This window comes from Amblyomma mixtum, chromosome 2 (genome assembly GCF_055824585.1).
Source record: "Amblyomma mixtum isolate Tamu chromosome 2, ASM5582458v1, whole genome shotgun sequence".
In the NCBI taxonomy this organism is placed as follows: Eukaryota; Metazoa; Arthropoda; class Arachnida; order Ixodida; family Ixodidae; genus Amblyomma; species Amblyomma mixtum.
Window position 1 is genome coordinate 200380298 of NC_143013.1, and position 22254 is coordinate 200402551.

Sequence of the window (22254 nt, forward strand, 5' to 3'; positions counted from 1 at the left end):
TCAAACGCCCAGCATGCCACTCGGCCCATTACGCACAATCATTCATCCCCAAAACCATAGCTGACTGGAATAACCTACCATCAGATATTGCCACTGAAGTTAACACCGATCAATTTCATCAAATGCTGTGGACTCATATCAGAATTTGACGTCTCTGCGTTTTTGTGGTTAGCTGTTTTTTTAGGACTAATTTAATACCTGTGCATCTTGTTCGATATCGTATTGTAGTTTTTTTTCTTTTTGTGTTATCCTTGAACCCCCGGTGTTTCAATTTTCACACTTTTATCTTATCTTTATTCGAACTTTAATCCACTTCTAATATTGGTGTTTGCGTATTTTGTGGTTTTCTTGCTATGTTTGCTGAAATTGTTTATTCTTGTTATTTTGTTTCTCGCATATTCTTATTAGTGTGTTTCGTGTGCCCCCCCTATGTAATACCCTCTTGCAGAGGGTCTTTAGGGTATTTGAATAAATAAATAAATAAATAAATAAATAAATAAATAAATAAATAAATAAGTACTAATTAGTTTTAATCAATCATTAGTAAATTAACTAATAATACATTGATTGATTTATTTATTTTATTTATTTATTTCAAGATACCCCTAAAGGCCCTCTTCACGAGGGTATTACATAGGGGGTGGTAAAAATTTCAACTTGAATACATAGAAGGAACATTAACATGAGTAACAGGGCAAAAAAAAAGAAGCAAGAAAAGGGCAATAACTGGTAGTCAGCAAGAATCGAAATGGGGCGGAACAAGACACAAAATAAACAAAATAAAAAAAAACAAGCAAAGAAAACACAAACATAAAAACAACGGAATAAACAGAACGAAAAGCAAAACTCGAACACATTGCGGTGAGCAGAACAGAACTAGAAGAAAACTACACATGGCTTTGATTTTTTAAAAGTTCATTAAATTTCATTGATTAATTATTTCACTAATTGGTATTAATTTTAATTACATTACTAAGTCGCCGAGGAGGCAACGGAACTGGAAATGCTTTCGCATTTCCGCACCTAAGGAGTCTTAAATGCACCTTTATTTTCTCCTCACTGACTCCACGGAGCTCCGTGGACTAACCTGCCCTAGCGAGAACAAGGTAGGACGGTTAGCTCCACTTTGCTAAAACTTCATGCCTTTTAGCCATAGAGTCTAGGACCGAATTGTGCTCTACCGCCAGAATCAGACCATCACAATGAACCTCGTGGTGCGGTCAGTGTTCGCGGTGGTTGTATCACTTCTAGATTTGCGGAGAGACGCCACTCAGCGAACTTTATTTTAGGACAGCAAAGCGTTTGTTCTGGGCTAAACTGAGAATGCTTTCGTTTTGTTTGAAGGGAGCAGTCTCATAAAGGGCGCCACAAACAAGAATTATATGAGGAACAGATGGAACGCGTGTTCTGTGTATTCCTTTCTATGCTGTTTTTCTTGCGCCATGGAAGACCTTAAAACGGAGCACCAATTAACCCGGTGGCCGTACTCTGTAAGGGTAAGTGTTTGTTTCTCCCATTTACGTCGGGGGTTAGAGCAGACGCCACGCCGGTCGTGACAGAAACGCGCCTTTGATGTCGTTTTCTTGCATAAAGGCCTCTTGAGCTCATATCGCACTGGTGGAACGGCGCCAGCGCCCATGGTTGACTGAGCACGAGGACACGTTTGACATGCGAGATTATCTTTACTGCTGTTAGTTTAATCTCGACAAAGAATCTGGGCGTTGTTTGCGCGAAGAACCGGCGCAGTGTGGTCAGTGCGACTGAGCCGGACTGATTCCAGTACAGCTGTGCTGTTTGTTAACCGTTTGCTTTCGTACCTGCGGTTGCTTTCATCACTCTGATGTCAAGACTAAATACAATAGTAAATGAAATGAATGGCTACAGAATACGGCCCCAGACTTACATTTTATCAAGCATGCATATTTTGCTTGCACAAAAAGAAATGGAAGCTCATGCCTTAAGACTAAAACAGCTGCTTTCTTCCCAGCTGTGTGGGCATTTGCAAGTGGTATACAAGGGTACCTCAAGGCACAGAAAAGTAGCAGTGGGTGTTTCTGTGGCCTAGCAGCCGTAGTGCACCCACACCGTCTACTTCCCAGTTGTCGCTGCGTCCTTCTATCACCATCATCAGTAGTGTTATAATTCCACTTAAGGTAACTCCAGGTCGAAGACCTCCTTCTCTGCTCTCCAATTAACCTAGTCCTTTGCCAGCTGAGCCCACCCTCTCCCTGTAGACCATAATGTCATCCGCACACCAGACACCGTGCCGTGCTCCTGTGCCAAGTTTCCCTTCCATAGTAATCCGCTCCGTTGCCCTAAGAGGTCATCGCTTTGTATGCTCTGACACTGTTGCTGTTACTTGCCTTTCAGTTTTTGAGAACAACGTGTGAGGCCATAGATATATGCGAGAAACTCATCGGAAGCGAAGATTTTCAGGTGAGGCGCCTCAGAGCATCTGGAGGTTCTTTTCGCACGACTGCACATTCGGCACAAAGGTGTTCTCTCAGCAGATCATTGACTGACTGCGTAGTCTTTTGGCTAACGAGACTGGCGTTTCCGAAATATTCAAGTCACTCTTTTACGTAATTACCTCTGCACGGTGATCGCCAGGGATGTGGTCGTTTCTCAGCAGTTGCTCGTCTCTCTAGACTTTGTCAGCGCCCAGCCTTCTATGTGCACTTTCGCGTAGTGCCGATATATCGCCTGCGTTTCTGTAGATGTATGCAAAGGCTGTAGCGCTTAAAGGCGGAGCCTAAAAAGACCACCGCCCAGCAGCTTCGTGCAATAGACTGGCATGGGCCGCAGTGACGCCCCACGCCACAAAAAATAACTGGAGTGGACACTTAAACTCCTTTTTAAGGGTACGACGAGATAGTGTTAATGGTTCCCTTTAGCGGCCTGGGTTGCTTTTTGCGCATTACTTCGCAGGCACGAACACTGTTATTCCGTTCACTATACTAATACGCTTATCCTCCCTTTAAGAGTACAATGTGATAGCATCGGAGGTCTCCTGGATTCTGCACACGAGTACATATATGCTGAATTGCACAATCTCTGCATTTATGCGCCTTGAGGAGTCCTTCCATTGCCCTTGCCGTAGCGGTGAAGCGGTTAAGCGATATGCGCTGTCTCAAACACAGCCACTGGGGAGGCTTGTGACACCCACATTGCTCTTCCCCAGCATCCTCTCGCAACAAATCAGCAATTTAACTGCTACGCACTAAACGGAAATGAGTAAAAAAGGCATAAGTTGCTCTCAAGCACACTCCATTTCATAAAAGAGGGTGGACTAGAGGCCAGCCTACTCCACTGTTACTTCCGTATAGGCGTACTTGTGTTGAGAGTGTACGTATACCTGCCACGGAGGGGAGTTTGCTCGCAGTCCGGTGCGCGGGCTGCCACATGCCACGGTAGGCAAGTTGTGATGATGTAACAAAGTCACGTAACCTACATGGTAGGTGGATAACCTGCTTTTCGCACCCGACGCCGCCGTCGAAGATTTTCTGCTGAACTGAAGTCTTAACCCTGTCGCGTTAAAACTGCTTGCCTGTAGAGTTGCGCAACCGTTAACAAGTTCATGAAAAGTCGCTGTTTGGTGCATCGCACGGTAGCTATCGATAGCTGGGGTGTTACGTGTCGGGTGGTCTGCATGTGATTTCCTGGCAGGAGTGATGACGATGAGACAGGTGGTTTCAGGGGAATATTCAATACAGGTTATTATTAAAACTGTTTACATTTCGAAGCAGTAAGCAAGAGTGCAGAGGAGGCGAAGCGAAGGGCATACATCCAACAGAGGGTCTCGTAGCTCGACCTGAATAGTCGTCCGGCAGAGCCATTCCGGCAGCTAGGAACAGGCGGTGGTGATGCAGCATCCGCAGTGCCTCGGAGTGGCGGGAGGGGCGCTGATTCGGAACCGACCACGCTTATGAAAGGGTGCTCAGAGCGTTAATGGCTGGTTAATTGTGGCATTAGACGCCAAAGTACACATGGTGGAAGCAGGGTCAAAGCAAGCGGCGAAAGCCGCTCCAGGAGCAAAGGCGTATGCGGCGTATAAAAACGTGCTGCAAACTCATCATGTGAAGCAGTAAACGTGCTTAGTTACTGCTTCAAAGCAAAAGAAATTACGCATCACCACCGCGGAAATAATGAAGAGGAACAGCATTATTTAAGAATTCTGTTCATTAGATTGTATTCTACTGTTGTCATTTACCGTACCGTTCGACACGATGATAGCCCTTGCGATAACACAGGCGCAGTGGCGCCTCAACTAATAACGAAGTGCGAAATGCAATCGGGTTGTAACAAAGTCATTATATTATCGTGGATCAGATGCCTTCTTGTGGAGAAGCGAAGCATGACGTGCCTTGTTTTCAGCTGCCAGTTATTGCTCGAACTGCGCCACAGGCGCCTTATTATCAAGAGCAGTAGACGTGGTGTGCACATAATCGGTTCCAGCGCCAAACCTTGACCCTATAAACTATAGTCCTATACCTCTCAGTGTCACATATTCATCTTCATCGGCGGTTCAGGAAGGCTGCCAATAACGGCTTTCGCAGCTATTGCAGCTATGCTAGAAAAATTCCAACACGTTAGAGATGTTAGAAATGCCGACTTGGGAGAAAAACTTGCTCGACAAGCTCGGGCTGCCGGGCTGACGATCGGAACAGAAGGTGTAGCTGTATGCGCAAACAATGTGTCAAGTAAGACGGTTCAGCCTGCGCGTCAGTGGCTCGTTAAATCTTATATGCACGCACTTCGCACCATCTGCGGTAAATATATGCCGTTCGTAGAGGACAATGCAAGCCCTCGCCATGTCATTAGTATCAGCGCAAAATGAGTCAATATGTGGAATTTGCCGCCTCGACGTTCTAAATGCCGCAAGACGTTACAGAACAACAAGCGAAAACATTTAATTCGTGTTAATTTACAACCTCAACGTGTATCTCATTAGCGTATGGTAAGGAAACCAGAGCATAGAATTGCTGTCCATTGTAAGCGCTGACTATAGATCCTGTGATATGCAATAAAAGGCTGCACGGGGAGCAGTTAACAGCCGCCACATATCGTACTGACGATGTATACAATGAATACGCCGCACATTGAAGACGCTGAGCTTGAAGATGTCGCTGTACGAAGCCGTGGACCCGAGCATCAGGAGAGTTTCCGGCTATAGCCTTCCCCACGTCCGAAGCATGCCGCTCGGTGTATACCTTCCTCAAAAGTGGCATGCAGAGGCAGAGAACCTCGACGTCCAAAGAACCGATACCGCAGAAATTCTATATTAGGCGCAGTATCTCACCCTCCTCGTTGTTCCCGTCCGGTTTACACCGATACCGCAACGGCAAGTTTGCTCCCCGTACTCAGAGTATACCCGCCAGTCCCAGGACCCTACTTCAACACGCCAAGGTTGCTTGTCCTCCTGGTCATCAGTCTGTACCTGGAAATCGGCAAGCCCATGCCGTACCTATAGCGCCTGTGTGCATATGGTGCCAAAAACAGCTGATAAAACCGTGTCCCCTGACCGCAGCCCATCTCCAATCAAAACTGTGATATACTTGCCCATCACCGAATGCAAAGGTTCCGGTCCATCGCCCCTATTTGCGCTCGCGCGCACGCACGCACGCACGCACGCACGCACGCACGCACACACGCACGCACGCACGAACACACACACACACACACACACACACACACACGCACGCACGCACACACAAAACCATGACGCATGAGGATGCCTTGATCTGGCGCGCCAACTGCAGTTCCACACACACTCACAATTACACACAAACGTCAACACTGCCCGGGGTTCTCCTCCCTATACCACGTAACGTGGGCCTGCCAACACCAGCCAAACCTTCCACTTATCCCCTCGCCCTCACCGGAGCCAGGCTGAGGTGCGCTGCTCAGCTCGCAACTAGGTGACCAACGTCGCCTAGTGGAACCAGTCCGGCAACAGGCCTCAACTATGGAGCCCTGGACTACGTTCTTCATCCGCCCTCGGCAACTTTTATCTCTCTGTCTTACTACATGTCTCCACCATCACCATCAAATGACAGAAACTTAGCGTGCAATTTAGCGCCTTCTAGCTTTTGAATGTGCGACTATATTATCTGAATCACGGATGGTGTCGAGACAGGGGGCGCGCGCTTTTTTTTTAAAGAAAATCGCACGCGCCGCTGCATTGAGTCCGGCCATGACTGAATATTCATCTGGCATTACAGGATTCATGTATACCAGAACTCAGTCTAGGGCTGACGAGATTAGCCACTTTTAGGCAGAAAAGAGTTCCCTTTCCCTAGGGTCCCTAGATGGGGGCCGGGCCTGCAGGGGAAGGAAGTTCTCTCTTGCACCAATCACAACACACACACACTCTCACTCCCGAGGGATCACACCGCCGTCACGCGCTGGGAGAGGGGGAACGATGCCATCCACGTAGCGCAGACGCCGGAATGTCCATGAGCGGCGTTCCCGCGCATTTCGAACGCGCGTTCACACTCGGTGCAGGGGAAACGCTCGCTCAACTGGGCAGACGGACGCGGCTTCCTTGGCAATCCAGGCGCTCACCCCACGCGCGTCTCGGGGTTAGTCGGCGTTCCGCTGCAGCCATGCCGTTTCCTTTTCCACGATGAAGGCGAGTCGTAACAAGCCACAAAAAGTTTGGCAGGGCTTAACCACGGTTACACCCGAATGTCGAGCGATAGCATTTTGGCCATGGGCCGGGAGAAATTTAGTCGTCGTCACCGTGTTGGGCGCACTCAATTATGTTAGGACATCGCTTTTGGCCCAAATCGGCCAAGATAGTTTCGGGGTGGGCTGGGCCAAATTTTTTCGAATGATTCGAGCCAAATTTGGAGGTGTCCATAGTGTCGGGCATGGTCAGTTATGGTCGAACATCAATTTTGGTCCTAATCAGCCTAGGCCAATTTGTCAAAGTCAATCTGTTGCTATGCTATGCTTCTCAAGGTTAAACCAAGGTCAAATAAAGCATGGAGTAATGAGCGACTTTTATGTTGACTAGAGCTACCGCTCTGAATGGTTATGAAGAAAATACGGAATAGAAATGAACTGCATCGCCAGGCTGCACGCATTTCGTGGATGAGGGAACAAAATGGGGTCGGATTCTGCATGGATCCAGTGTTTGTCGACAGGCTCACTACAGTTATGACAGTTCTCATGGAGCTAATTTCGAGTGCATTTAGGAAATACTGATTAATATATTGTTTTAGGCACTTTTTCCTTGGGATATGCGAAAATGAGACCTTTGGAAATTATAAATATAGTACATTATTTGTTGCGTTCCGCTTTAGCTAGGCGCTTCATATGCATTGAGCGAGATGCCATGACGGTAAGAAATAATTATTTTTCGATACCTGCGAATAATAAAAAGAAGGCCGGTTTATGTATTCTGTTCATGTAGCCATAGGAGGCCCTATTTGCAGTCTCGACTTTTGGGCCTCCTGATGTATATACCCCATAGCCATGTACTGTAAACATGAAATAAACTTGATTTGATTTTGAAAAAAAAAGGCGATGATTTTCATATCTGTGACGCCTTTTGCCCCCGCTCTCCCGTAATGACTTTATCAATAATAAAGTGTCATTTCTGCTCTGCAACGGCTTCTGCTGTTCGCTTTTCACTGCGCTACAGCAACGTGGAGCCTACTTTCACGGCTGCGCTGCTCTTTCGTCGTTAGCAGATTATTCCCGGCGACCAGTGAAACATTTAACCTCTTCAACTCTACTGGACGCATAACGTTGTCACCGAAGCTTTTCATTTTTCCTGCAAACAACTGCGTCTTAAGGAACTATTTTTGAGAGTGGGCGCACTCTGTTGTGACCGTACTTCGGACCACGTGGGCCCGATCAAGCAGCTACCGTGAACATTCATCGAGGCCGACAACCTCGCGACGGCGGTGGGAAGTGGGATGCTTGGAATGCCCCTCCGAGCCTCAGCGGATTAGTGTAGCAAGAATGTCAAGGGCCATTGTCAGCAGTAATCCCAGCGAAATTCCTTGAGCGGAGGTGACCACTATAGCGGCGAAGGCCGGGGACGCGCCGGAGGTATTGTCCGAGCGACCACAGCGGAGGCGACGTGCCGGCGCCGGTCACGCTGGCGGATAATTGAAGAATTCTGTGTCCCCGACTCGCGTTCTGGGCAATCGGCGGGGAAGCAAGTTCATTCATCTGCTGGAAGACTTCGGGAGATTCCTTTCCCGCAGGGCTGGATGAGTCAGCATCTCCCCCTCTCATCGACCCAGCTGCGAGAGAGTGGAAAAACCCGCACCTGCCCAGCCGTGGGTGGTAACAAGAACGTCCCCTTCGGTCCATCCGATTGGACAGTGCTCGTCGACCATTATTCCCCAGCCAGGGATCTGGGGAAACCGAACGATATTTAACTCGGCCGTGAGTGTGGCCGAGGGAAGCCTGCTAGCTCCAGTCGACTACGGTTGACGAAGACGTTCCCCTTCCAATGAGAGCCATTCTCAGTCCCGCTCTTTGTAAATAATGTAAATTAATCATGTAACCATGTAAATACAGTTTTTTTTTCACTTCCCCTACTCCCCGTCTCCGGCCCACGTTTCCTTCCTCCTTCGGCAATGCGGCGGTGATCCTGGACCCGATGCCTGGTGGGACACGCTACGAGCACGGCAAAATATAACAACTGGTTGGCAGTGGCGGGATCTTCCACGCTTGGTCCTGGCTTCAGCAGTGGTGAGCGCTTGACTTTCTTTAAGAATCTGCCAGGCTTGATAACTCTGGAAATTTATCCCTACCTGTAGATTGTTTTTCTGCACGTGCTCGCTTAAGCATTTCACGTAGCAGCTTATTTTTTGAAAGTCCTCGTTCGAGAATTGCCATGGATTTGAGCAAGCTAAAGAAGCCAGATTTGATTTTGCTGTGTGAAAAGCTGGGTATTGAGGCCAGGAAAAGTCACAGAAAGCCGCAGCTGATTGAGGCTATTGAGGAATGTGGTGCTAAGGAGGAGGGTGACAAAATTTGGGAGACCTGGGAAGTCATTCAGGAGGAAACGCGAAGGCTTCGTCAGGAGGAGAAGATAGAATGGCAGGAGCAATGCCATAAGAGACGCGCTGAGCTCGAGGAACTACGTAAACGAGAGCAGCAGGAGCTCATACGTACGACTCAATTTCTCAGACGGAAAAGGGCCCGAGATCGGTTGAGGACTTTTCAGAGAGGCGAGAGCTTCAGAACTTTCCTCGCGAATTTTGAACAGATATGTACGGAAGAGGAGCTAGATCAGAGCGAATGGTCAATGATGTTGCTGGCCATCCTTCCTTGCGATGTCAGCGCCGTATTAGCGCGACTGTCCGATGAGGATGCCAGCAACTACGACAAAGCGAAAAGTGCCCTCTTCCGATACTTCGGAATTCGTGTACAGACCGTATCTAAAAGCCGAAGTGATAGCAGCGGGCAGCGCTGCCATCAGTGCGTCAGCGACAAGCCAAAGAGCCCCGCTTGGTTAGCTACGCACATTGTAGTTGCTCAGAAGAACAGTGGCAGTCGGGAAGCTGATGTGATAATCTGCGGCACGGAGCGTCGTTGTCAGTCACCTGACAGCGACTATGGCGCTCCAAGCCAAAGCGCAGCATTGGCTGAAAAGCGGGATGTCGCAGAGATTGCCCTTGCAACTCAGAAAGGTGTAGGCGCAGCGCTGAGATGTAGTCCTCCAGAAAGCAGTCGTGCGCTGAAAGCGACAGATGAAAGTTCTACTGTAAGCGAGGAATGCGCCTCATCGCTGCCTGGAAACAAAGATCAGTTCAGCGATAACGGAACGACAGCCGCTCGCGACCGAACACCCGAAAATGAGTTATGCTCCACTGACACTAGTGTGTCTTTGCCCATTGCCCGCGTCACGATCGAGAGCCCGCTCGAGGTGCGTCTGACCGAGGCAGCCGTCTCCCAAAACCTGCCTAAGCAGCAACCCTCGATTTTCTCAAATCGCTTGGATATGCTACCCAAAGAAAAGGGCCTTTGTTTTGGAGATAATGCTGCGCAGGTCCTTACCATTTCGAAGGCTCGTGAGGTCGAGGCGCCAGCAGAGCACGTGGTTGAAGAGGGCAATCTTCAACCTGTAAGCCCGAAGCCTGTAAATTCTCACGGTGATGAGCTAGAGCAGGCTTTGTCGCAAACAGACGATGAGACGAACGCCGGCGACTTAAGCTGTGACGGCTCCGCGCTACCTAATGACGAGCCAGCACAGGACTTACTCACTTGTAGCACAGGGGTAAAGAGCACCGATAGTAGTGCAAGCTATAGTGAGTCTTCAGAATCAGGCGCAAGTGATGAGCTGGGGCTAGGTGAGAAACTGAAAACGAATCTAGTGTTGCCCCACTCAGATGGCTTTCTCGAACTCCTTCGTGTGGACAGAGAAACGTTCACCGCTGAGCAAGAGAAAGACCAAACTCTACGAAACTTGAGTCACCAAACTGACATGGGTGTGTCACGGAAGAACATACCTTTCCAGCTCCGTTCTGGCCTGCTGTACCGCCAGTATAAGGATAAGAAAGGTATCCAACACGACCAACTTACTGCCCGCGTCGCGATCGAGAGCCCGCTCGAGCTGCGTCTGACCGAGGCAGCTGTCTCCCAAAACCTGCCTATGCAGCATCCATCGATTTTCTCAAATCGCTTGGATATGCTGCCTAAAGAAAACGGCCTTAGTTTTGGAGATAACGCTGCGCAGGTCCTCACCAGTTCGAAGGCTCCAGAATTCGCAGCGCCAGCAGAGCACGCGGGTGAAGAGGGCAAACGTGGCCCTGTAAGCCTTATATTGTAACGTAGCAGTTGGTACAGGTAGCGCCGCGTCCAGACGGCAGAGGAACGCCAACACCGAGATGATGCCAGCGCACACCGAGACGGCCAGGATGGAACGTCGAGCTTCGTCTTCTTCAGCAGCGAACCGCGTGGCGCACGAGCTGCGTGCCGAACAGCCGCCGAGCGGCTATTGTTGTAGACGCGGCATTACCCTCCCTCTCGGAAAGAGCATCGGCCCGATGCTTTAACAAGAAAATAGGGAGAAAGAAACAAAAAAAAAAACAGAGTAACGCACAGCACGTAGTCACTGAATGTCTCGCGAAAAATAGGGCTTCATCCGCACTACATGAACAATCTCTGGTCTCTGCTGACGGCGAGTAGTCCGGGAAGCCCCGTCAGGGAGGACTTCATAGGTTACGTCGCTTAGCTGACGGAGAACTCGGTAGGGGCCGAAATACTGCTTGAGCAGTTTTTCGGAAAGGCCACGGCGTCGAATGGGGGTCCATACCCACACTTTGTCGTCCGGGGCGAACGTAATCAGTCTGTGGCGGCGGTTGTAACGTCGGGCGTCACGGTCTTGTTGGTTCAGGATACGCACTCTTGCAAGTTGTCGAGCTTCTTCTGCGCGAAGCGTGAACTCCTCGGCGCCAACGTCGGGGTCGCGGCCATCATGGGGCAGCATTGCTTCCAACATTGTCGACACTTCGCGGCCGTACAACAGACAGAAGGGCGTCCTCCGCGTGGTTTCCTGTTGAGCCGTGTTATACGCGAAAGTAATATATGGCAGGATATTGTCCCAAGATCGATGCTCAACGTCAACATACATGGACAGCATGTCGACGAGAGTTTTGTTGAGGCGCTCGGTCAGGCCATTCGTCTGGGGATGGTAGGCGGTTGTCTTCCTGTGAGTAGTGCCACTCAGCCGCATGAGGGATTCCAAGAGTTTGGCAGTGAAAGCGGTGCCTCTATCCGTGATAATTAGTGCTGGAGCACCATGCCGGAGGACGATGCGTTCCACGAAAAATTTCGCAGCCTCGGCTACTGTGCCGCGCTGGAGGGCCTTGGTTTCAGCGTAGCGCGTAAGGTAATCAGTAGCGACGATAATCCACCGGTTTCCCGAAGATGAAGTTGGAAAAGGGCCGAGAAGGTCCATGCCAACTTGCTCAAACGGGAGTCTGGGCACTTGAACGGGATGTAAAAGTCCAGCTGGCTTGACAGGGGGTGTTTTTCGTCGTTGACAATTACGGCACGTGCGCACATAGTGTCGTACAGTCGCCGCAAGCTTAGGCCAGTAATAGCTCTTTTTGATCCGAGCCAGAGTGCGGGCGTAGCCGAGGTGACCTGCGGTGGGCTCGTCGTGACACGCCTGCAAGATTTCTTCACGGAGATTCGCTGGAACGACGAGGAGGTAGTCGCTTCCGGTTGGAGAAAAGTTGGCTTTGTACAGCACGTTGTTGCGCAGACAAAAGGAGGACTTGGTTCTTGCGAAGGGCTGGGGAACCTCCTCGGTACGTGCTTCCAGGAAGTCGATGAGAGGTTTCAGCGCCGGGTCCTCACGTTGCTGACTGGAAATAGTCGCTGCGTCTACGGCTGCGATGAGAGGAAAGTCCGGTTCGTCGTCGTCGCGCGCAGCCTCGACTGGATATCTGGACAAGCAGTCGGCATCGTTGTGCTGGCGCCCTGATTTATAGACGATGGACATGTCAAACTCCTGAAGGCGTAAGCTCCAACGCGCAAGGCGGCCAGAGGGATCCCGTAAGTTCGTCAACCAGCAGAGAGAGTGGTGGTCGGTTACAACTTGAAAATCTCGGCCGTACAGGTAAGGTCGAAATTTTGTCACAGCCCATACCACGGCAAGGCATTCTTTTTCGGTCGTGGAATAATTAGATTCGGCACGAGACAGAGTGCGGCTGGCGTATGCTATTACGCGCTCAGCGCCGTCCTGCCACTGGACGAGTACAGCACCGAGACCCACGTTGCTGGCATCTGTGTGGACGAGAGTCTCCGCACGAGAATCGAAATGACCAAGGACAGGCGTGGTTTGCAAGCGTCGCCGTAATTCATCAAATGCCTGCTGCTGCTGTTCTGTCCAGGTGAATGGGACGTCCTCTCTTGTAAGATGCGTCAACGGTGCAGCAAGTCGGGAAAAGTTGGCAATGAACCGCCGGTAATACGCGCAAAGGCCCAAAAAACGCCGGACCGTTTTCTTGTCCGAAGGAGTGGGAAAGTTGGCGACGGCAGCTGTTTTAGCAGGATCCGGCCGGACTCCACGATGGCTGACGACATGGCCCAGGAAAAGGAGCTCCTCATAACCAAAGTGGCATTTCTCGGGCTTCAACGTCAGGCCGGCAGATCGTATAGCCTGTAGCACGGTCAAGAGGCGCTGGAGGTGTTCTTCGAACGTTGGCGAAAATACAACAACGTCGTCCAGGTATAATATACTCTCACGGTAGTAAGCCAGAGCAGGCTGGATCACAAACTGACATTGAGGCGAACGCCGACGACTTAACCTGTGACGGTTCCGCGATGGCTAGTGACGCGCCCCGCAAACCAACAGCGTGGGTTTCCACGGAGCGGCAGCGTATAGAGGTGGCCAAACGGGAAGAGTTAATTAAGGGGAAAGTGCGGCCCTTGTTGACTGCTCGACTGAAATCCGAACCGCGTAGCCGCCCCAATTTGGCACCTCGGTGCTCAAGAGTTAGCACCCGCCCCGTGGGAACACAAGCCAAGAGAACGCCACGCGCGAACCCAATCCGAGAGAGACGGATACACTGGCACGGCATTCGCACTCGTGCGTTCCCTTCTCGCATTCTGCTTTCTGAGCGTCAGCCAAACTTCAGAACCGCGAGACTTGGACGAGGAACAGTTAAGGGTCCCAAGCTGAAATTCCTAGCCTTGTGTCCTGTTGCACCTGCTAGAGCAGCAATCCGACCGCGGCCGCGCAGGGGGCGGCTGAAGAATAGGAACCAGTAAATTCCTCTAATCGTAACGTTGTTTCTGGACGGTTTCGAAGAATAATCCTATTCAGTTTATTGCTTGTTTCTTTTTGTTCATTTAACTCTCCTGTACAGAAATGCAAGCTGAAATTCCTAGCATTATGTAATGTCTCATCTGCTAAAGCAGCTGTCGGACCACGGCCGCGCAAGGGGCGGATATGACGCATAATCTCATATTGAGTTTAATGCTTGTTTTTTGTCTTTTGTTCATATCACTCTCCTATGCGAAATGAGAGCGAAATTTCGGAGCTTGGCATTGCGGGACTCAGTTTACATGCGTTGCAGAAAATTGCGAGTTAATGGCAACGCTGATGGCCTCAGCCGAAGCTTTCCCGTGTAATGCCCTTTCCTGACTCCCCGGACGTTAATTCGCTAGGCAAATTTGTATTTTGTTTTTTGCTTTAGCGGGAATCATTTTTTTCTCTGTTTTGTATGTATGTTCAGCAGCTCCACCTTCCCTTTGTGCTCTCACGGGAGGTGGCTTTCTGTGACAAAAACCGTGCTACGGCACCCCCCCCCCCAAATTTTAGGAAATTTTTCCCTTTTGGCTAAACAAGCTCTGTGTATTGTGGTTTGGTCAAACTTGGAAACTTTCGGAAGAGGACGTAAATTTCACGCGACAGCTCATTTTTTCTAAACAGACTTTGTCGACCGAAAACAGCTTGGCAGTTCTTAAAGTCGGTTTGGCGCTTTCTGCTTGTTGGGCTGTGTACCTTGCTGGTTGAGACCGTTACAGTTGTCAACGAAGCAAGAAGAACCTTTGGGCCCAGCTGTGACCAAAAGCCGAACGGACACAACTCCAGGTCTCTGCGCGCAGCAGCGTTGGCTGCAACCACTACGAGACCTCTTCGGGCGGCGGACGTGCTGTTGTGACCGTACTTCGGACCACGTGGGCCCGATCAAGCAGCTACCGTGAACATTCATCGAGGCCGACAACCTCGCGACGGCGGTGGGAAGTGGGATGCTTGGAATGCCCCTCCGAGCCTCAGCGGATTAGTGTAGCAAGAATGTCAAGGGCCATTGTCAGCAGTAACCCCAGCGAAATTCCTTGAGCGGAGCTGACCACTATAGCGGCGAAGGCCGGGGACGCGCCGGAGGTATTGTCCGAGCGACCACAGCGGAGGCGACGTGCCGGTGCCGGTCACGCTGGCGGATAATTGAAGAATTCTGTGTCCCCGACTCGCGTTCTGGGCAATCGGCGGGGAAGCAAGTTCATTCACCTGCTGGAAGGCTTCGGGAGATTCCTTTCCCGCAGGGCTGGATGAGTCAGCATCTGCCCCTCTCATCGACCCAGCTGCGAGAGAGTGGAAAAACCCGCACCTGCCCAGCCGTGGGTGGTAACAAGAACGTCCCCTTCGGTCCATCCGATTGGACAGTGCTCGTCGACCATTATTCCCCAGCCAGGGATCTGGGGAAACCGAACGATATTTAACTCGGCCGTGAGTGTGGCCGAGGGAAGCCTGCTAGCTCCAGTCGACTACGGTTGACGAAGACGTTCCCCTTCCAATGAGAGCCATTCTCAGTCCCGCTCTTTGTAAATAATGTAAATTAATCATGTAACCATGTAAATACAGTTTTTTTCCTTCACTTCCCCTACTCCCCGTCTCCGGCCCACGTTTCCTTCCTCCTTCGGCAATGCGGCGGTGATCCTGGACCCGATGCCTGGTGGGACACGCTACGAGCACGGCAAAATATATCAACTCTGATCGGACGTGCTCCAAGCACTATTCATAGTGCAATACGAAGGACCATGATGTCCTGACAATTGAACGATGCTATCGGTTGGAGGGCTTTCCTTGAATTTATTTTCTGTTACTCCCCTTTCTCTTTCATTTTTTTATACCCTCACCCCCTTCCCCCTGTGTAGGGTAGCAAACCGATTATTATTCAGCTTAACCTCCCTGCCTTTCCTCTTCTACCTCCTCCTCCTCCTCCTCAGTCTTAGGTAATATCCGACTTTTTTATATATAAATCCTCTTAGCGCGAAACCGCTCTTTTTCGAAGACCTTGTCTTTTGGCAGGCGCTGTCTTAGAAGAAATGCAATTACTCGCCGTGTTCCATTTCACCTTTACTGTTACGTTACCTCCCCACTGTAAGTTTGCGAAATGGAGCTGCCCCACCTGTTGTTGGCTGCGAGAGTTTTGTTAAGTGACTGTCCTTAACAACATTATTATTCAGGATTTTTCAGGGTATGGGCTTTTCTACAATAATTAACCAAACCAATTCGCTTTTATTTTTCCTTAGAAAATACTTCGCTGTTCAAGGGATTGGCTCTGGGCGCACTGGGTGAGTTCTTTCTTTACCAGACTGAGGTGAGCCTTGAAGCGCCTTGGTGCAAAACAATGATGCCATCAGCTGTCCGACGGTAACAAATATTGAGCTTGTGTCATCACTTGTTGCGTTTATTTATAGTCAGCACTTGTCTCTTCCCGTCTTCCGTGTCCTTTGCAGTGCTTTTCATACTTGTGATGAAGCAAGTGGCACAAGTCGCCACTTGTGATTTGTTTTTCATTGCTCCTTGAATTGTCTACATCCTCCTTGCATTCTCTACACCGCCACATACCGCCCTTGGTCTTTTCCGGCGGATATGCGGAGTGGGCAAAACAGTTGCACACAATGCCGAGACAACACGTCACGACACTTTAGGCCACCGAAGCGATCCCTGCAGTGGACAGTCAACTCCTTCCTTTGTGGGAGGCATGTCGGAGCCTTACCACATATTGGAAGAAGCAAAAGCGCCCTCGGAAGCTTAAGGCTCGCATTGTCGACCTCACGGAGAAGGCTGCGGCATATGCTGCCCAGCACGCCGATTCCAACTGGATAGAGAAGTGTAATTCGGCAGCACGTCAGATGAGCTCGAAAGAGACATGACGCTTCTTTCGCAGTCTCATAGACCCCGCTCAAACGAGAGGGGAGACGCGACGACATCTCCGGCGGGCTTTGCACGGGTACCAAGGTACGACGGCTCAACTCGCGGACACCCTGTGCGACAGGCATCTCTGCCCCACAGCGACCCGGTTGGGCTTGAGTACGAGTACGCGGGCAACCCAAATCCAAAACATTGATGCTCCTTTTGAACAAGACCTTAAGGCGGCCTTAGCTAAAATGCGGAGAGGTACGGCTCCGGGCCGGGATCGCTTAACAGTCAAACTATTCGCGAACCTGCCAGATTCGGCCTACCTCCACCTGATAGAGTACATAAACCAGATTTTGGAGTGGCGTTCACTCTCACTCGGCTGGAAGACCTCCTTGGTCACTTTCATCCCCAAGCCAGGCAAGACGGTGAATGTCGATAACCAGAGGCTCATCTCACTGCCCTCGTGCGTCGGCAAGCTTATGGAGACGATGGTAAGGTATCGTCTCTCTCTACATACGGAGTCTGAGTACCTCTTTGCAGACGATATGTTTGGGTTCCGACCGCATATGTTTACACAGGACGTCCCCATCCAGTTACACCACGGCCTAATTTGACCCGCTGCCATGCTCCACAACGACATGGCCACCATTGCCCTCGGTCATAAAGGGGCCTTCGACAACGTCCGTACTGGCAGCATCCTGGCGAACTTGAGTACAACCGATTGTGAGCACGAGGCATTCGCCTATGTACGAGACTTTCTCTCGAAGTTTCAGGCCCTCCTCAAGATCGAGAATGACGAATACTGACCATACACAATGCGTACAAGGGGTACACCTCAATGGGCGGTCTTGTCATCGCTTCCTTTCACCATGATGCGGCTTCCACGCCAATTGCCCGGGTAGAAGGCATGCTTCCATCACGCTCTCTACGCGGATGATATAAAAATTTGGACTACGGATGGAAACCTCTGGAAAATGGAGGACCGCCTCCAGTGGGCCGCCACCATAGTCGATAGCTACGCTATCGACTGTGGTCTTTAATCTGCTCCCGTGAAATCGGAACTTCTGCACATCATAGCCAATCCTGAAGACAATACGAGTTTGCGAATCGCTCTGATGGGAGGTCCTCTCAGAGAGGTCGAGGGGCTCCGCTTACTGGGTCTGTTCATCCATAACAGACTCAGCCCGGAATCCTCTATGTCCAAGCTCAAGCGCGTAGGCAAACAAGTCGGACGCATGATTCATCGCGTTTCAAACAAACGCGGCAGGTTGCGGGGCAGGGACGCGCTTCGGCTTGGCCATGCCTTCGTGACTTGCAGGGTCATCTCATTTACTCCATTCCCTATCTTCGCACTACGAAACAACATTAGGCACGCATCGACGCCATCATTAGATATGCTAAGAAGCGAGCACTGGACCTCCTACTGGCCGCGTCTTAAGCTCCAGCTCCAACGACACTTCCTGGGCGTACGCGCTCAGCGTCGGCGCTCTTGGCGTACGGCGGAACGGGCGTCGAAAAGGGCATACATCTCCATGTCCGTGGGGCTGGCTCGCTCCCCCTCTCGAGTCGAGGGAAGGAATTTCAAGCCGTGAAGAAGAGTGGTTGGCGGGGGGGGGGCTGAAAGGACCAAATAAATCGCGGAGAAAAGTTCGGGGAACCCGAAAGGGGTTCTAGCCATGAAGTAAAGAGTCACCGAGACTCCCGCGGTCCTCCGATTGTTGTAAACCGGACCCGGCTTCAGACGCGTACACGAGCGCCTGTGCGCTGGCGCTGATATCTAGCACGGACAGATATCGGCGCCTCGCCGAGGTTCGCTGGCGTCCTGCAGTGCGCATGCGCAGACCGGTTCTGGCGTACGCTGAGAGCCCGATGCTGGGCGCGTACACCCAGGAAGGGCCCTTGGAGTTGGCACTTAACGCTAAGTTGGCGCTGAGGGTGCTCAGCTTCTACCAGGAGTTACGGGAGGTCCACCTCGTGAACCAGTACACGCGACTCTCGCAAACGGCTTCCGGGCGCCGGCTGCTAGACCGCCTGAACATCCAACACGAGTGCACTTCAGAGGATACGTGTCGGATTCCGGAGCTATGGCGTCAGAAGCTCTGGAACCTTCCTCTCCGGCGCAACATGGACACGCAGACGCACGAAAGCAGGCGAGAGGCGCGCGCTCGTGCCCTCGAACACTAACACGGACCCAACCAGGGTATATGCTACGCTGATGTGGCAGTGCCGTCACCCATTCGATTCAGTACGGCCGTCGTAGCTCACCAGGACCAACACGTTAACGGCCTCTCATATCCAAATTAGGCGCAGGCCGAGGGGATAGCCATTTTGCTGGCCGCCTCTGAGCCGTATTCGAAGGTAATCATCACAGATTCGCGTCGAGCCTGTGAACACTAACTGGCTTGCGAGGTTTCACCTTTAGCCTACGGTATTATGAACCTGGCAGTAAGAGAATCGGACACTTCGCCCAAACGCTTAGTTTGGACTCCGGACCATCAGGGCCTCAAAGGTAACGAGGCTGCGGACGCGGCCGTCCGAACGCATACCCGCCGGGCACCTCATTCAGGCTCGCCCGGCTCAGAGATCAGGCAACAGCCTGTGCGGTTTAGGGAGATTCTCGAATCCTATTGCGAACGGCATCGACTTTCCCCCGCGCCTGCTAAGGTCCTGAGTAGAGGCGCCTGCAGACCAACGCTTTGTTGTGTCCTGCCATAGGGAAACATTTTGATCCCAAAATTGATGGGCGCTGCGCTCACAGTGGGGAAGTGTTTGATTTACTTCCACATAGTCTGGGCCTGTCCGAAGAATCCTTCCCTTCTCCCAAACCCTTCTCTTTCCCGAGAGATATGGGAAGCAGCCCTGTTCAACTGCTCGGGGCTAGAGTTTCAAACGGCTCTAGTGAAACGGGTGCAAGTAGCGGCCTCGTCCGGCGGGGTCCCAGACTAAGGACTCCGCCTATGTAAAGGGCCATTTTGAAGCGAAAAGCTTCACTAGGCTAGTCAACACCGGAACTGGCGTATGCTCTGTGATCAGATTTAGCCACAGCTACGCGTGCGCAGAACCGAGTGACGTCGCAGAAGAGGCGCAGGCGGTCGGAGCGGCCGCCGCCGCAACCGTCGCCGCGACTCCGCCGCCTGACCTTTCGGCGCAGCCGCACGCTACTGCGCATGTGCGCCGCCTCCTCACCGCCGCTACTACTGCGCGCTCGCCTCCTCGCCACCGTGTGACCTTTCGCTGCAGCCGCAAGTTTACCACAGTTACTATGCATGCGGAAGGAGGGCTATATAACGCGCCTGCCTCCACCGTTATCGTGGTGCTCCCAGTGCATTGTGCTCGAACTGCGACAGCCATGACATCAAACAAAACATAACTGCAGCTTTTCGCTTGTATATCCAGGAGCTCTGGACCTCGGCATTAGTGCTTTCGCTCTAAAACTGCAGAGAGCGTCTCTAAATTGCCCGGTTTCTGGACGTCAAAGGACGCAACTGTTCTTGCAAGTGCCGCAAATGGTTTTTATGCGCCAATGTTTGTTGACTGCGCAATTTAAGGCTCTCGCAAGCAAAAAAGTTACTTTTGAGTGGCTTGCTCAAGGCACCTGGAAAATGGCTCTGCATTGGCCATCTCTTTCTCCTCCTCCTCGCTGCTATTGGGGGAGGCATGGAGGAAGGAAAGCTTAGGAGAAGCCCCTGGCTATCCAAGCTGCATGACAAAAATCCTCCCAAAATCGCGTGGTTCCATAAGGACTACTAGGAGCCTTTCGCCGATGGCGCAGCCAATATTGACGTTGGGCGCAGTGGCGTCGCCTGCTACATTGTCTGCTGATCATTCGCAAGCGCGCTGAAATGGCGATCAACAAGCGAGGAGCCTTCACATCTGGCTTAGAAAAATGTGTGTGACGGGCCACTCTTAAACTCTTTGCTTCATGTAAGGGGAAAGGTTATCCATAGGAGAGCGCCACGGTAACTCTTGTCATAGGAAAACTGTGTCCTTGAGCTGCGTGTGATTGAAAGGCCCGGTGTGGATTCCTGGCCAGAGCGGTGTGGCCGAAGGTAATGAAGTTTTGTTTCGACGCTGCCTTTTCAGCTGGGTACCGACATAGTTCCTCTAGCGGAGATGAAGCTGGTTGAAGAAACGATGGTAAGAATTGTGGCTCTCTTTCTCCCCGTTTAGTAGAGTGGTTTTCAGTTTTGATGAACTGAGTGTTGATAGATTAGCTGGTCTCAGGAAATTACATAGCGCACACGGCACAGGCCGCACATGAGCGTCGCATACATTGCCTGACCGCTCCAGCCCAGTTCCCAAGGGTGCACTTAGCACCATCACCATGTCTTGAACGTAGCGCGGAGCTTTTCGTAAAGGGTAGAGTTGCCAATGCTTTCGCAAGCAAGCATCTAAAATGATTTCTGGTGTGGTGCCTGAAGATTTAACGTCCGAAGCAAATCAGACTATAGGGGATACCGTAGGGGAGGGTTCTCGATAATTTCGACTAGCTGGGTTTCTTTAAAGTGCGCTTACATCGCACAGCACACAGGCCTCTAGAATTTCACCTCCATCGTAATGGGACCGACGCGGCTGGGATGGCACCCGCATCATTTGGGTCAGCAGCCAAGCACCATAACCACTGACCCACTGAGGTGGTTTAAATTTCCATGGCTTAAATACCTTCCACCCCCCCCTCCCCCGGGGGCACGTAACTAGTCGAAAAAGCCATATTTTGTGGAGCCACAGCACCATGAGAAATCGCGTTTTTGAAATTCTAAAAACTGATATGGCTATTACTAACCACCGGCTACAGCTCTCTAATTGCAACTAGGCGCCTAACTTAACTAGTTAAAAAGTTAACGATTAAAAATTAGTTAACCTGCTTACCTCTTAAAGGATACACCGGTTTTCTGGAGTCCACGAACACTGGTAATACACTGCCGCAAAATTCATATTTTTAATCGAAAAAGCATGTCTTTGAAGATTTTCGAAAGTGTTCACTGAAAAACTTTGCATGCTGAGCGCGAGGCCAGGATGGTAGCAGATGAGTCGCTTTGTTCTAGTTTTTCATAATAAAATAAACATGATGATTTCCTAATTATTTTTCGTCCTGCCCCACTCTGCCCAATGTTTCACTTTGCGTGCCTTGTTTTTGCAGGTTTGCGCAGGGCGTCCTGTGACCTCCACCAGAGTTGCCAGGCACGTGCTTGCGTATTTCTTGAAGGTCGTCGGCTGAGGAGTGGAGCTCACACCTCCATCGATAATTAAAGACTGCCTCCTCTATTTTCGAACGAGCGGCTGTGCCGGGCCAACAAAGATCTAGCGCGAGTTCGTTGGGTCGGAGACGATTTGTGCCCCGAATGCCAACATTAGACCGGTACAGAGGACGAAACATGGACGAATAAACAAGTATTACGTTCCCGCTTTGGGGATAAATAACTTTGGCATGCTTCTCGCGTAACAAGGCTTCTCTAACGAGAGAAAGAGGCGTAATTTAGGCTTCCTGGACTTAAGACGACGTTGAAGGGAGGCACCTAACTTTAATACTTGTTGGGGGGCTAGTTGGTGTATGTTTCCAGAAAAGGGTTGTAGCGCCGAAACAGAAAACACACAGCAAGCTAGACGGGACAGGCGCAACTTCCAAC

General features: G+C 50.9%; 1 protein-coding gene across 1 annotated transcript in view; it reads left to right on the plus strand.

Moving 5' to 3' along the window:
• Positions 1–21959, plus strand: part of LOC149362208 (uncharacterized) — a 33158-nt gene extending 11199 nt beyond the window's left edge. The window contains exons 3-6 of the mRNA XM_089569662.1: positions 2371–2436; positions 16015–16056; positions 20711–20764; positions 21768–21959. Coding sequence (XP_089425788.1) covers positions 2371–2436; positions 16015–16056; positions 20711–20764; positions 21768–21845 — 240 coding nt within the window. The 3' untranslated portion in view covers positions 21846–21959. The remainder of the gene's footprint in view (positions 1–2370; positions 2437–16014; positions 16057–20710; positions 20765–21767) is intronic.
• Positions 21960–22254: the final 295 nt, after the last annotated feature.